This window comes from Ranitomeya imitator, chromosome 1, assembly GCF_032444005.1.
Source record: "Ranitomeya imitator isolate aRanImi1 chromosome 1, aRanImi1.pri, whole genome shotgun sequence".
In the NCBI taxonomy this organism is placed as follows: domain Eukaryota; kingdom Metazoa; phylum Chordata; class Amphibia; order Anura; family Dendrobatidae; genus Ranitomeya; species Ranitomeya imitator.
In genome coordinates, this window is record NC_091282.1 from 799,992,839 (window position 1) to 800,008,490 (window position 15,652).

At 42.5% G+C, this 15,652-nt stretch overlaps 1 protein-coding gene across 12 annotated transcripts in view; it reads left to right on the top strand.

The window, feature by feature from the left end:
• EVL (Enah/Vasp-like) overlaps positions 1–15,652 on the top strand; it is a 223,175-nt gene that overhangs the window by 156,852 nt on the left and 50,671 nt on the right. For all 12 annotated transcript variants that reach the window (XM_069738372.1, XM_069738343.1, XM_069738342.1 and 9 more), the window contains one exon: positions 12,681–12,739. In XM_069738372.1, the coding sequence (XP_069594473.1) occupies positions 12,681–12,739 (59 nt within the window). The remainder of the gene's footprint in view (positions 1–12,680; positions 12,740–15,652) is intronic.

A 15,652-nucleotide genomic window follows, 5' to 3' on the forward strand; every position in this document is an offset into this window, starting at 1 on the left:
CCCATCTACCAAGTACAGCTACACCCATTCCAGGTAGAATTTAGGTTAGACTTGCTATTTGTTATGTGCATTCAACCTTGATTCCAGGTTACATCCTGTATTATACCCCAGAGCTGCACTCACTATTCAGCTGGTGCAGTCACTGTGTACATACATTACATTACTGATCCTGGGTTACATCCTGTATTATACTCCAGAGCTGCACTCACTATTCTGCTGGTGCAGTCACTATGTACATACATTACATTACTGATCCTGGGTTAGATCCTGTATTATACTCCAGAGCTGTACTCACTATTCTGCTGGAGCAGTCACTATGTACATACATTACATTACTGATCCTGAGTTGCATCCTGTATTATACCCCAGAGCTGTACTCACTATTCTGCTGGTGCAGTCAAAATGTACATACATTACATTACTGATCCTGAGTTAGATCCTGTATTATACTCCAGAGCTGTACTCACTATTCTGCTGGTGCAGTCACTGTGTACATACATGACATTACTGATCCTGCGTTACATCCTGTATTATACTCCAGAGCTGCACTCATTATTCTGCTGGTGCAGTCACTGTGTACATACCTTACATTACTGATCCTGAGTTACATCCTGTATTATATTCCAGAGCTGCACTCACTATTCTGCTGGTGCAGTCACTGTGTACATTACATTACTGATCCTGAGGTACATCCTGTATTATACTCCAGAGCTGCACTCACTATTCTGCTGGTGCAGTCACTGTGTACATACATTACATTACTGATCCTGAGTTACATCCTGTATTATACTCCAGAGCTGTACTCACTATTCTGCTGGTGCAGTCACTGTGTAAATACATTATATTACCGATCCTGAGTTACATCCTGTATTATACTCCAGAGCTGCACTCACTATTCTGCTGGTGCAGTCACTGTGTACATACATTACATTACTGATCCCGAGTTACATCCTGTATTATACTCCAGAGCTGTACTCACTATTCTGCTGGTGCAGTCACTGTGTAAATACATTATATTACCGATCCTGAGTTACATCCTGTATTATACTCCAGAGCTGCACTCACTATTCTGCTGGTGCAGTCACTGTGTACATACATTACTGACCCTGAGTTACATCCTGTATTATACCCCAGAACTGACGTAGATCCACTTTGTGACAATTTGAATCTCACTTTTTTTGGAGGTGACACTGCACCAAAACTCAGGCCCAGTGCATAAAACAACACAATCTAAGTGTCAGAAAGTGGCTGGAAGATATATGAAAAAATACAAGGACTGTAGTACAATTTCAATCTCCCTACAATGATCTCAGGACAAGTATGGCAGCAATAAAAAGGACTGCTGCACACAAAAGTGTGGACAAATAAACAAGAGAACTGTGCAGAAAGGAGCAACAGGATTTTTGCTTTTAAAAAAGCAGTTGGTTTGCACAGCGGCGTACAAACAGCAATGCAGCTATCAGGGAGCCTTATAAGGCAGCCTAATAAGCTACGGAGCTGTTGCACACAAATACAGCCTCCACTGTCCCTGCAAACAAATGGTGGTGTTGGACAGTGGAATTCGCTGCAGCACAAGCGGTTTGGGGGTTAATCTTCCCTCCCTAACTATATTCCTTCTTCTGATGAAGCTGCGGCAATCTCTCCCTATGCTACGATCGGCAGAAGTAAGATGGCGGTCGGCGTGAACGCCCCTTTATAGCCCCTGTGACGCCGCAGAAAGCAAGCCAATCACTGTCATGCCCTTCTCCAAGATGGTGGGGACCGAGACCTATGTCATCACGCTGCCCACACTCTGCGTCCTCCTTCATTGGCTGAAAAATGGTGCTGAACGCGTCATACGAAACGCGACTTTGGCGCGAAGATCGCCGACCTCGTGGCCGATCCCAACTAGGATCTGGTCGGGTTTCATGAATTTGTCCGATCTGTTTTGCTCAACCCTACTGCTAGTGTGACTGCATCCTAAGTGCTGATTCTGAGATGATGTATCCATAAACTAAAATAAACTCTTTTCTAGCTGCGATACCAGACTCCACCTGAAGAGGTGCTGTTTCTCAGGACAGATTCTAGTCCAAATACAAGTAGTGTGTGTCAAGCATTAAATGGCACAATTTGCAAGTGAAGTGAGTGATCATAGATTAATTACAGTGCCTACAGGAGGCCATGGACTAAGTGAAGGCCCTCCTTTACAGGTGGGAGTGGAGGAGGAAAGATGGCTGAGAAAAATGAGCTGTGCTGCTAACTGGAGATAAACAGATGTTAGTCACTGAGCTATAATAATGTCTCTAAAGGAAATGGTAACCCCTTACTAACAGAATCCGATAGGCACATAAGTATTAATTACACTGCTTCCAATTTAAAGGGTAAGGGTGACAGCAGGCTATCCTCCTACACCTTGCCTTATGCTCATGGGCATTTGTTCTAGCTATAGCAATGTTTCTCTATCGGCTCACCAACTGGTGTACAACTAAAGTGCCCAGCATACCCCGACAGCCAGAGGGGCCAGAGGTGCACCACTTACATATAACACAAGTGGAGGTCCAGATATAAGCCAAAAACAAGAATGCAAATCCTGCTCAGCCCCCTTAAGATCCAGCTCTGTTCTTCAGCTGCGACAAGAAAACAAACTGGTGATAATTCTTCCCTAAAATATAACCCGCTCTCCGGAAACCAGATGACAAATGGGTTTTAACACCTTAAATTTAGATTCTCCTGAGGTTTAGCTACATGTTTAATTCCGCCTACCTACACAGTTGCAATCCACAAGCAACATCCCTTTACACTGATCCTTTATGAGAATTTAAAGGGAATAAATCCATTTCTATCACAAAAAAAATATTTTATTTTTTTCATTTTTGTTGAATTCTAGATCACACCTGCATTAATATTACTGCAAAAATACCACTCATCACACAGGGTGTTAATGAGCGGATACGCATTAACTGTGCCTGACATGGTTTTTGCCAGCCTGAGCCTGGAGGCCAAGCTCTATGTTTTCACTTAATTGCAAAGTATAACTTATTCTTTAACCCCTTTGCAGCTTAATGTCCAGGCCAATTTTTACAATTCTGACCACTGTCACTTTATGAGGTTATAACTCTGGAACGCTTTAACGGATCCTGCTTATTCTGAGAATATTTTTTCATGACATATTGTACTTCATGTTAGTGGTAAAATTTCTTCGATACAACTTTCATTTATTTATGAAAAAAAAAACGGAAATATGGCTAAAATGTCTAAAATTTAGCAATTTTCAAATTTTTAATTTTTATGCCCTTAAATCAGAGAGATATGTCACACAAAATAGTTAATAAATAACATTTCCCACATGTCTACTTTACATCAGCACAATTTTGGAAACACAATTTTTTTTTTAGGAAGTTATAAGTGTTAAACGTTGACCAGTGATTTCTCATTTTTACAACAAAATTTACAAAACCATTTTCTAAGGACCATTTCACATTTAAAGTCACTTTGAGGGGTGTGCATGACAGAAAATACCCAAAAGTGACACCATTCCAAAAACCACACCACTCAAGGTGTTCAAAATCACATTCAAGAAGTTTATCTAACCCTTTACGTGCTTCACAGGAACTGAAGCAATATGGAAGGAAAAAATTAACATTCAACTTTTTTCTTTACAAACATTTTTCTTCAGAACCAATTTTTTCTTATTTTCGCATGTGTAAAATGAGAAAATAAACCACAAAATTTGTTGTGCAATTTCTCCTCAATACGCCGATACCCCATATGTGGGGGTAAACCACTGTTTTGGCGCACGGCAGAGCTTGGAAGAGGAGGAGTGCCGTTTGACTTTTTCAATGCAGAATTAGCTGGAATTAAGATCGGACGCCATGTTACGTTTGGAGAGCCCCTGATGTGCCTAAACAGTGGACCCCCCACCCCCCCCAAGTGACACCATTTTGGAAAGTAGACCCCTTAAGGAACTTATCTAGATGTGTGGTGAGCACTTTGAACTCCCACGTGCTTCAGAGAAGTTTATAACTTAGGGCCATAAAAATAAAAAAATTGTATTTTTTTTCCACAAAACTGATCTTTTCTCCCCCAAATTTTTATTTTTACAAGGGTAACAGGAGAAATTGGACCCAAAAAGTTTTTGTCCAGTTTGTCCTGAGTACGTCGATACCCCATATGTAGGGGGGACCACTGTTTGGGCACACGTCGGGGCTCGGGAGGGAAGTTGTGATGTTTTTGGAATGCTGACTTTGATGGAATGGTCTGCAGGCGTCATGTTGTGTTTGCAGAGCCCTTGATGTGCCTAAACAGTAGAAACCCCCACAAGTGACCCCATTTTGGAAACTAGATCCCCCCCAAAGGAGCTTATCTAGATGTGTGGTGAGCACTTTGAACGCCCAAGTGCTTCACAGAAGTTTATAACACAGAGCCGTGAAAATAAGAAACACTTTTTTCCACAAAAATGATTTTTTAGCCCCCAAATGTTTTTATTTTCCCAAGGGTAACAGGGGAAACTGGATCCCAAAAGTTGTTGTCCAATTTGTCCTGAGTACGCTGATTACCCATATGTGGGGGTAAACCACTGTTTGGGCGCACGGCAGAGCTCAGAAGGGAGGGAGCACCATTTGACTTTTTGAACGCAAAATTGGCTGGAATCAATGGTGGAGCCATGTCGCGTTTGCAGAACCCCTGATGTACCTAAACAATGGAAACCCCCCAATTCTAACTCCAACCCTAACCCCAACACACCCCTAATCCCAACCCTAACCATAATCCTAATCACAACCCTAACCCCAACACACCCCTAACCCTAATCCCAACCCTAACCAGAATCCTAATAACAACCCTAACCCCAACACACCCTAACCCTAATCTCAACCCTAATCCCAACACACCCCTAAACCTAATCCCAACCCGAACCATAAGCCTAACCACAAACATAACCCTAATCCCAACCCTAATCCCAACACACCCCTAACCCTAATCCCAAACCTAACTCTAATCCCAACCCTAACCTCAACACTAACCCTAATCCCAACCCTAACCCTAATCCCAACTCTAACCCTAACTTTAGCCCCAACCCTAACCCTAATTTTAGCCCAACTCACTTTAGCCCAGCTGTAACCCTAATTGGAAAATGGAAATAAATACATTTTCTTTAATTTATTATTTTTCCCTAACTAAGGGGGTGAAAAATGGGGGGGTTATTTACTATTTTTATATTTTGATCACTGTAATAGACTCTATCACAGTGACCAAAATGAACCAATAGGAAAAATCTTCCTATTGTTGCTGGGTGCCAGCCAGCAGATCTCAGCGGGCGCACTGCGCATGCACCCACCATTTTTTTTACCAGAAGATGGCGGTGCTCATGGGGGGAAGCAGGAGGGCTGAGGAGCACCGGGAGGTACCGGGCGGGGATCGGAGACCATATTTCTCTCTCCTCTGATGTACAATCACATCAGAGGAGAGAGAAATTAAATGGCACATCGGACTTTTTTTTGTGGTCGCCACTATACGGTTAATAGCTGCGATCGCAAAACCAGAGTCGATAAAAACTGACCTGAATCATATTCTCTGGGGTCTTTGCTACCCCCGGCAACCGAGACCCCGCTATACATTTTTTCCACAGCGCCGTTAATTAACGGTGCTGTGGTTTAAGTACCCTTAATTGCCGGCTTGAAAAGGCGTATCGGTGGTCATTAAGGGGTTAATACATTGCCCTTTATTGGCATCTACAGGTGTTTCTCACAAAATTAGAATATCATGAAAAAGTTAATTTATTTCAGTTCTTCAATACAAAAAGTGAGAGTCGTTACAAACAGAGTGAACTAATTCACGTGTTTATTTCTGTTAATGTTGATGATTATGGCTTACAGCCAATGAAAACCCCAAAGTCATTATCTCAGTAAATTAGAATAATTAACAAAAACACCTGCAAAGACTTCCTAAGAACTTAAAAAGGTCCCTAAGGGTACCGTCACACAGTGGCATTTTGATCGCTACGACGGCACGATTCGTGACGCTCCAGCATCGTAACAATATCGCTCCAGCGTCGTAGACTGCTGTCACACTTTGCAATGTACGACGCTGGAGCGATAATTTCATGACGTATGTGCGATGTAGAAGCCGTTGGTTACTATGCGCACATCGTATACAATATCGTGCACACCTTTGTTACACCATGCGATCATGCCGCCACAGCGGGACACTAGACGACGAAAGAAAGTTTCAAACGATCTGCTACGACGTACGATTCTCAGCGGGGTCCCTGATCGCAGGAGCGTGTCAGACACAGCGAGATCGCTGGAACGTCACGGATATATCGCTCGAACGTCACGAATCGTGCCGTCGTAGCGATCAAAATGCCACTGTGTGACGGTACCCTTAGTCTGTTTCAGTAGGCTCCACAATCATGGGGAAGACTGCTGACTTGACAGATGTCCAGAAGGCAGTCACTGACACACTCCACAAGGAGGGTAAACCACAAAAGTTCATTGTTAAAGAAGCTGGCTGTTCACAGAGTGCTGTATCCAAGCATATTAATGGAAAGTTGAGTGGAAGGAAAAAGTGTGGTAGAAAAAGGTGAACAAGCAACCGGGATAACCGCAGACTTGAAAGGATTGTTAAGAAAAGGCCATTCAAAAATTTGGGGGAGATTCACAAATATTTGACTGCTGCTGGAGTCATTGCTTCAAGAGCCACCACACACAGATGTATCCAGGACATGGGCTACAAGTGTTGTATTCCTTGTGTCAAGCCACTCATGACCAATAAACAATTCCAGAAGCATCTTACCTTGGTCAAGGAGAAAAAGAACTGGACTGTTGCTCAGTGGTCCAAGGTGTTGTTTTCAGATGAAAGTAAATTTTGCATTTCATTTGGAAATCAAGGTCCCAGAATCTGGAGAAATAGTGGAGAGGCCACAATCCAAGCTTCTTGAGGTCTAGTGCGAAGTATCCATAATCAATGATGTTTGGGAAATCATGTCATCTACTAGTGTGGGTCCACTGTGTTTTATCAAGACCAAAGTCAGCGCAGCCATCTACCAGGACATTTTAGAGCACTTCATGCTTCATGCTTCCCTCTGCCAACACACTTTTTGGAGGTAGAAATTTCATTCTCCAGCAGGACTTGGCACCTGTCCACACTACCAAAAGTACCAATACCTGGTTTAAAAACAACAGTATCACTGTGCTTGATTGGCCAGCCAACTCACCTGACCTTAACCCTATAGAGAATCTATGGCGTATTGTCAAGAGGAAGATGAGATACATCAGACCCAACAATGCAGACTAGCTGAAGGTATGTTATGGAAGCCCAGGTTGCTTTCATAATACTCAGCAGTGCCACTGGCTGATCGCCTCCATGCCACGCTGCATTGATGCAGTAATTGATTGTTTTGCGAAGTATTCAAAGGGTTCGGATACGGCTTTAAAGAAGGCGATTAATTTTATTATAATAATTAAATGATTACAGAAAATAGGAAACAGTGTGATATTCTGTAGACTTTTGCATAATATAAATCACAAAAGTAAAGTACTTACATTGCACACTACATAGGAAAAACTGCACCAGGAGTAGCACATCATCTGTCCGGGAACATCAGCTGTGAGAAGCAGAACAGTGAAGACAGAGAAATTCCTGGGATCCACACTGTGGTGCCACAGGTGTCCCTTTTTAGTCCACAGGTTAACAGGGCTTCTGTCTTAGCTGAAGTCTTCCCCAACTTATATCTTGTTTAGAAACAAATGCTTGTGTAACCAAGTATTACACAAGCCCTACCAAGTTCTATTTGTCCGATATAGTATCCCTCTGGCAGCGTGGCCAACTCTTCAGACGTTCGTCAACATCAGACAAATACATCACCGGATAAAATATGCTAAAGGCTCTCCTGGTACTAAATATTTTACCATACTGTAAATACAACATTTCTCACTAAACATGGATAACAAAACTATGCAGTAATTGGATGATACTATAAACATACGCTTTCCCACTAAAGATTTATAAAGGAACTATGCGATCAAGGTGTTGGGAAAATTACAGAAAATACAAGGCTAATATAAGCTGAACTGTTACTGTCTAATATCTTAAAGGTTCCTTAACCCCTTAATCCCATTTGACATACTATCCCATTAAGGTGACGTGGGACTTAATTCCCAGGGACGGGATAGTACGTCATAGCGATCGGGAGCGCTCACGGTGGGAGCGCGGCCGATCGCGGCCAGGTGTCAGCTTACTATTGCAGCTGACATCCGGCACTATGTGTCACGTACCGCCTCCGGCACATTAACCCTCGGCACACTGCGATCAAACATGATCGCAGTGTTCCGTCGGTATAGGGAAGCATCGCGCAGGGAGTGGGCTCCCTGCGGGCTTACCTGAGACCCTCGGAGCAAAGCGATGTAATCGCGTTGTTCCGAGGGTCTCTTACCTTCTTCTCCCTGCAGGCCCCGGATCCAAAATGACCACGGGGCTGCATCCGGATCCTGGAGGGAGGTGGCTTACCAAGCGCCTGCTCAGAGTGTTATAAAGTAAAAAAAAAAATAAAATTTTGTTGTGTAAAAAATTCCTAAGTAAAGAAAAAAAAATATTGTTCCCATAAGTACATTTCTTTATCTAAATAAAAAAAAACAATAAAAGTACACATATTTAGTATCGACTCGTCCTATAAAACTGTCCCACTAGTTAACCCCTTCAGTGAACGCCGTAAAAAAAAAGAGGCAAAAAACAATGCTTTATCATCATACCGCCGAACAAAAAGTGGAATAGCACGCGATCAAAAAGACGGATATAAATAACTATGGTACAGTTGAAAACGTCATCTTGTTCCGCAAAAAAACGAGACGCCATACAGCGTCATCAGCGAAAAAATAAAAAGTTATAGTCTTCAGAATAAAGCAATGCAAAAATAATTTTTTTTATAAAATAGTTTTTATCGTATAAAAGCGGCAAAACATAAAAAATGATATAAATGAGGTATCGCTGTAATTGTACTGACCCGAAGAATAAAACTGCTGTATCCATTTTACCAAACGTGGAATGGTATAAACGCCCCCCCAAAAGAAATTCATGAATAGCTGGTTTTTGGTCATACTGCCTCACAAAAATCAGAATAAAAAGCTATCAAAAAATGTCACGTGCCCGAAAATGTTACCAATAAAAACGTCAACTCTTCCTGCAAAAAACAAGACCTCACATGACTCTGTGGACTAAAATATGGAATAATTATAGCTCTCAAAATGTGGTAACGCAAAAAAATATTTTTGCAATAAAAAGCGTCTTTTAATGTGTGACGGCTGCCAATCAGAAAAATCCGCTAAAAAACCCGCTATAAAAGTAAATCAAACCCCCCTTCATCACCCCCTTAGTTAGGGAAAAATAAAAAAATGTATTTATTTCCATTTTCCCATCAGGGTTAGGGCTAGTTTTAGGGTTAGGATTAGTGCTAGGTTTGGATTACATTTACGGTTGGGATTAGGGTTAGGGGTGTGCCAGGGTTAGGGGTGTGTTGGAGTTGGGGTTAGGGGTGTGGTTAGGATTAGGGTTAGGGGTGTGTTTGGATTAGGGTTTCAGTTAGAATTGGGGGTTTCCACTGTTTAGGCACATCAGGGGCTCTCCAAACGCGACATGGCGTCCGATCTCAATTCCAGCCAATTCTGCGTTGAAAAAGTATAACAGTGCTCCTTCCCTTCCGAGTTCTCCTGTGCGCCCAAACAGGGGTTTACCCCAACATATGGGGTATCAGCGTACTCAGGACAAATTGGACAACAACTTTTGGGGTCCAACTTCTCTTGTTACCCTTGGGAAAATACAAAACTGGGTGTTAAAGATAATTTTTGTGGAAAAAAATGATTTTTTATTTTCACGGCTCTGCGTTATTAACTGTAGTGAAACACGTAGAAATTCAAAGTTCGCACAACACATCTAGATAAGTTCCTTGGGGGGGTCTAGTTTCCAATATGGGGTCACTTGTGGGGGATTTCTACTGTTTAGGTACATTAGAGGCTCTGCAAACGCAATGTGACGCCTGCAGACCATTCCATCTAAGTCTGCATTCCAAATGGCGCTACTTCCCTTCCGAGCTCTGCCATGCGCCCAAACGGTGGTTCCCCCCACATATGGGGTATTAGCGTACTCAGGACAAATTGCACAACAACTTTTGGGGTCCAATTTCTCCTGTTACCCTTGGGAAAATACAAAACTGGGGGCTAAAATATAATTTTTGTGGAAAAAGAAAAAGAATTTTTATTTTCACGGCTCTGCGTCATAAACTGTAGTGAAACACTTGGGGGTTCAAAGCTCTCACAACACATCTAGATAAGATCCTTTGGGGTCTACTTTCCAAAATGGTGTCACTTGTGGGGGGTTTCAATGTTTAGGCACATCAGGGGCTCTCTAAATGCAACATGGCGTCCCATCTTAATTCCAGCCAATTTTGCATTGAAAAGTCAAACGGCGCTCCTTCCCTTCCGAGCTCTGCCATGCACCCAAACAGTGGTTTACCCCCACATATGGGGTATCAGCGTACTCAGGAGAAATTGCACAACAACTTTTGGGGTAAAATTTCTTCTGGTACCCTTGGGAAAATAAAACATTTGGGGTGAAAATTCATTTTTGTGAAAAAATATAATATTTTGTTTTTACGGCTCTACATTATAAACTTCTGTGAAGCACTTGTCGGTTTAAAGTGCTCACCACACATCTAGAAAAGTTCCTTAGGGGGTCTTCTTTCCAAAATGGTGTCACTTGTGGGGGGATTTCAATGTTTAGGCACACAGGGGCTCCCCAAAGCAACATGGCGTCCCATCTCAATTCCAGCCAATTTTGCATTGAATAGTCAAATGGCGCTCCTTCCCTTCCGAGCTATACCATGTGCCCAAACAGTGGTTTACCCAACATATGGGGTATCGGGGTACTCAGGATAAATTGTACAACAACTTTTGGGGTCCATTTTCTTCTGTTACCCTTGGTAAAATAAAACAAATTGGAGGTGAAGTAAATTTTTTTTTTAAACATTCCAAAAATTCCTGTGAAGCACCAGAAGGGTTAATAAACTTCTTGAATGTGGTTTTGAGCACCTTGAGGGGTGCAGTTTTTAGAATGGTGTCACACTTGGTTATTTTCTATCATATAGACCCCTCAAAATGACTTCAAAAGTGATGTGGTCCCTAAAAAAATGGTGTTGTAAAAATGAGAAATTGCTGGTCAACCTTTAACCCTTATAACTCCCGAACAAAAAATTTTTTGCCCAAAATTGTGCTGATATAAAGTAGACATGTGGGAAATGTTACTTATTAAGTATTTTGTGTGATATCTCTGTGATTTAAGGGCATAAAAATTAAAAGTTGGAAAATTGTGAAATTTTCTAAATTTTCACCAAATTTCCGGTTTTTTTTTCACAAATAAACACAGGTAATATCAAAGAAATTGTACCACTATCATGAAGTACTATATGTATCGAGAAAACAATGTCAGAATCACCGGGATCCGTTGAAGCGTTCCAGAGTTATAACCTCATAAAGGGACAGTGGTCAGAATTGTAAAAATTGGCCCGGTCATTAACGTGCAAACCACCCTCGGCGCTTAAGGGGTTAAAGACAGGCTACCAATATGAATTCCTTATAGCCATTAATATTTTAGCACTACATTAGTGCCAAAGGAGCCCCGACCAAGTATTGAGGGAATTTACTGAACACACATTTGAGTAGGCCAACAATTCGGATTTTAAAATCATTTTCAAGCTGGTGTTATAAAGTATTCTAATTTACTGAGATAATGACTTTTGGGTTTTCACTGGCTGTAACCCATAATCATCAACATTAACAGAAATAAACACGTGAAATAGATCACTCTGTTTGTAATGTCTTTATATAATACATGAGTTTAACTTTTTGTATTGAAGAACTGAAATAAATTAAGTTTTTGTTGATATTCTAATTTTGTGAGAAGCACTTGTATAACCTGTTACCTCGAAGATGGATCATCCTCTTACCTGTTAAAGGGAAGCTGTCACCCCCAAAATCGAAGATGAGCTAAGCCCACCGGCATCAGGGGCTTATCTACAGCATTCTGTTATGCTGTAGATAAGCCCCCGATGTATCCTGAAAGCTGAGAAAAAGAGGTTAGATTATACTCACCCAGGGGCGGTACCGCTGTGGTGGGTGTCGCGGTGCGGGGCCTCCCATCTTTTTACGATGACGTCCTCTTCTTGTATTCACGCTGCGGCTTCGGCGCTGGCGTACTTTGACTGCCCTGTTGAGGGCAGAGCAAAGTATTGCAGTGTGCAGGCGCCGGGCCTCTCTGACCTTTCCCCGCGTCTGCGCACTGCAGTAATTTGCTCTGCCCTCAACATGGCAAACAAAGTACGCCTGCGCCGGAGCCGCAGCGTGAAGACAAGAAGAGGACGTCATCCTATGAAGATGGGAGGCGCTGGAACGGACTGCTACGCCCATCGGACCGGACCGCAGCGGGACCGCCCCTGGGTGAGTTTAATTTAACCTCTTTTTCTCATCTTTCAGGTTACATCGGGGGCTTAGCTATAGCATTGCTGTATATAAGCCCCTAATGCCGATGGGCTTAGCTCATCTTTGATTTTGGGGGCGACAGGTTCCCTTTATGCACACTGTGCATGGAGCAGGACATCTAGTGGTAGAATCCAGGCAGTGCACAAAATTAAATGTGATCCTTTTATCACGTTGTAGGCAAATAATGGAAGCGCAGCAGAGACAAGAGACCCTGGAAAGGAGGACATCAACTACAGGCAAGTATGATCAATGAACTGTGTGTGAATGTTGCATTTTCTGTGCCTTTTAACCGCTAACTGAATTAATAGAATGCTGTTAGGTTGACGCCCCTTTAATCTGCTTGAATATTTATCCTAGTTAATGAATATTAATGTGTTCCGAAATATCAAGTTTGCAAGATCAAAGAAAAATATATCTGTATCCCATCTTGGATATATGAGTCATGTGACATGAATGGATGGATTTATTTATTTTGAAGTTGGTATGTTTTGAGTAAATGATGACATACTTTGTACTTGTGGGAACATACCCTTACTAGTGATGGTGCTCACGCTACCAAAGCCCTGATTCATCCTTATTTTGACTCCAGAAAAAAAGAAGCAATTATGTTTACACCTTATTATTTCATTTCAGTCTTTTTTTTCTTAAGCCCTTTTTCTTTACTTTCATCATTTTCCTCTTTTTGTTCAATGATGTGGGTGCAGTGCTCCTTATGCCAAAGTTGTAGCCTATTTTTGTGCCATTGTACTCTTGTGCCCAGTACCATATCTTGTTTTTGGTGCAGTTCAAGACTAACGTGTGGCATTTAAAAGGATGGTGTAATTTATTGCTTGGGAAAAAAAAATCAAAGACAAAAAAATACACTTTAAATTTATGTAAAACCAATCCCCATGCACAATTTTAAATAATATGGCAGGACAAAAAAAAATGCACAACGAATGTCAAAAGAAAAAAAAAGTTACTGGTACTTAAAAAACCCAAAAAGAAATGATAAATCAGGGCTATTGTGTTTTTGTGACTCTTGACACTTCGGATTCATTTAAGATGGCATTTCACCCTCAGAATTCCACAAACATTATTTCAACTTTTCAGTCAGTTTTAAGTCCGAATTCTGGTGAAAGAAAACTCCTTGATGAATCTAGCCCCAAATCTGCATAGACTGTTGGCCAACTTTTCGGATACATTAAATCGCTTTAGTGTAGTTTCAGACATGAACATAAAAGAAATGTGATAGGTCTTATGCTCAGTTGCATGCTAATCTTCTGTAACCTGCCCTTTAAAGGGGCAAGTTTAGTTGGAAACCTTGATGGGGACCTCCGTTTGCTTGGAAGTAGACTAAGGCTTTTTTCACACTTGCGTCATTTAAGATCCGTCGCAATGCGTCGTTTTGGGAAAAATACGCATCCTGAAAATGTGCCCGCAGGATGCGTTTTTTTTCCCATAGACTTGTATTGCCGACGGATCGCGACGTATAGCCATACGTCGCATCCGTCTTGCACTGGATGCATCGTGTTTTGGCGGACCGTCGTCACGAAAAAACGTTCAAGGGAACATTTTTTCGTATGTCGGGTCTGCCATTTCCTACCACGCATCGCGGCTGTAACTCCACCCCCTCCTCCCCGGGACTTTACAATGGGCACACGGATGTGTTGTAAAACTGCATCCGCTGCCCACGTTGTGCCGGATTTTCACAACGTCCGTCGGTACATCGTGCCGACGCTTAGCGACGGCCACGTACCGACGCAAGTGTGAAAGAAACCATAGTGCTTCATTTCAAGATGACTATCCTAGCATCCCCTAGAATCTGGTGTAGAAATTATCAAAAGCTCCCAATGCTTTAGGCCTCTTTCACACTTCTGTCTTTTTCCTCCAGTCGAAATCCGTCGAGTTTTGAAAAAACACTGCAAATTTTGCTGCAGGATCCTGCATTTTCCCATAGATTTGTATTATCTATGGCCATCCGTTTCATCCGTCGTGCACTGGATCCGTCGGAAAATAGTGGTCCGTCGGGCAGAGGAACTTTTTTTCTGCACGTCGGAAAATCGCTCAGCGATGGGTCCTGCGCTGTCCCTCATTGGATAATGGAAGCCTATGGGCGCAGGATCCGTCACTGACCGTCAAACACAGGAATCCAGCGACCAAGGCTACTTTCACACTTGCGTCGGTACGGGTCCGTCGCTATGCGTCAGGCCGACGTACCGACGCACGTTGTGAAATTTGTGCACGATGTGGGCAGCGGATGCAGTTTTTCATCGCATCCGCTGCCCATTCTGAAGTCCGGGGAGGAGGGGGCGGAGTTTTGGCCGCACATGCGCGGTAGAAAATGGCGGACGCGGCAGAAAAAAAAAACGTTACATTGAACGTTTTTTTGTGACGACGGTCCGCCAAAACACGACGGATCCATCGCACGACGGACGTGACATGTGGCCATCTGTCGTAATCTGTCGCTAATACAAGTCTATGGGCAAAAAACGCATCCTGCGAGCACATTTGCAGGATCCGTTTTTTGCCCAAAACGAAGGATTGCGACGGATTGCTAAAAACGCAAGTGTGAAAGTATCCTGTTTTTCACTCTGAGAATGCTTGGAAGGATTTTCAAGTCATGGAAAAGTCTCTCTCTCTCATTACTGGATGCGTTGCATTCGTTTCCTGATCTTTTCATGACGTCCGTCGATGCGTTGCGCCAACGCATCATGATGGTCGTCTCAAGACGGAAGTGTGAAAGAAGCCGTCACACTAGCAGTATTTGGTCTGTATTTTACATCAGTATTTGTAAGCCAAAACCAGGAGTGGGTGAAAAATACAGAAGTGGTGCAGATGTTTCTATTATACTTTTCCTCTGATTGTTCAACTCCTGGTTTTGGCTACAAATACTGATGTAAAATACTGACCAAATACTGATAGTGTGAGGGCAGCCTTAGCTATTTTGCTCAGCAGCAGCAATTGCTTGATAGATACATCAGCTCGGCAGACCGTATCATATTGGATAGGCTTGGATACGACTCTCACACACGAGAGGCTTGGATACATGGTTCATGAGACCGTATCACACAATAAGCATACATACAGCAGCATCTTACGTGAAATGCTTTGATACATTGGCAGACAATCGCTCTTCCTCTCCCTTGTATTTCGGTCTCCCACCGGTG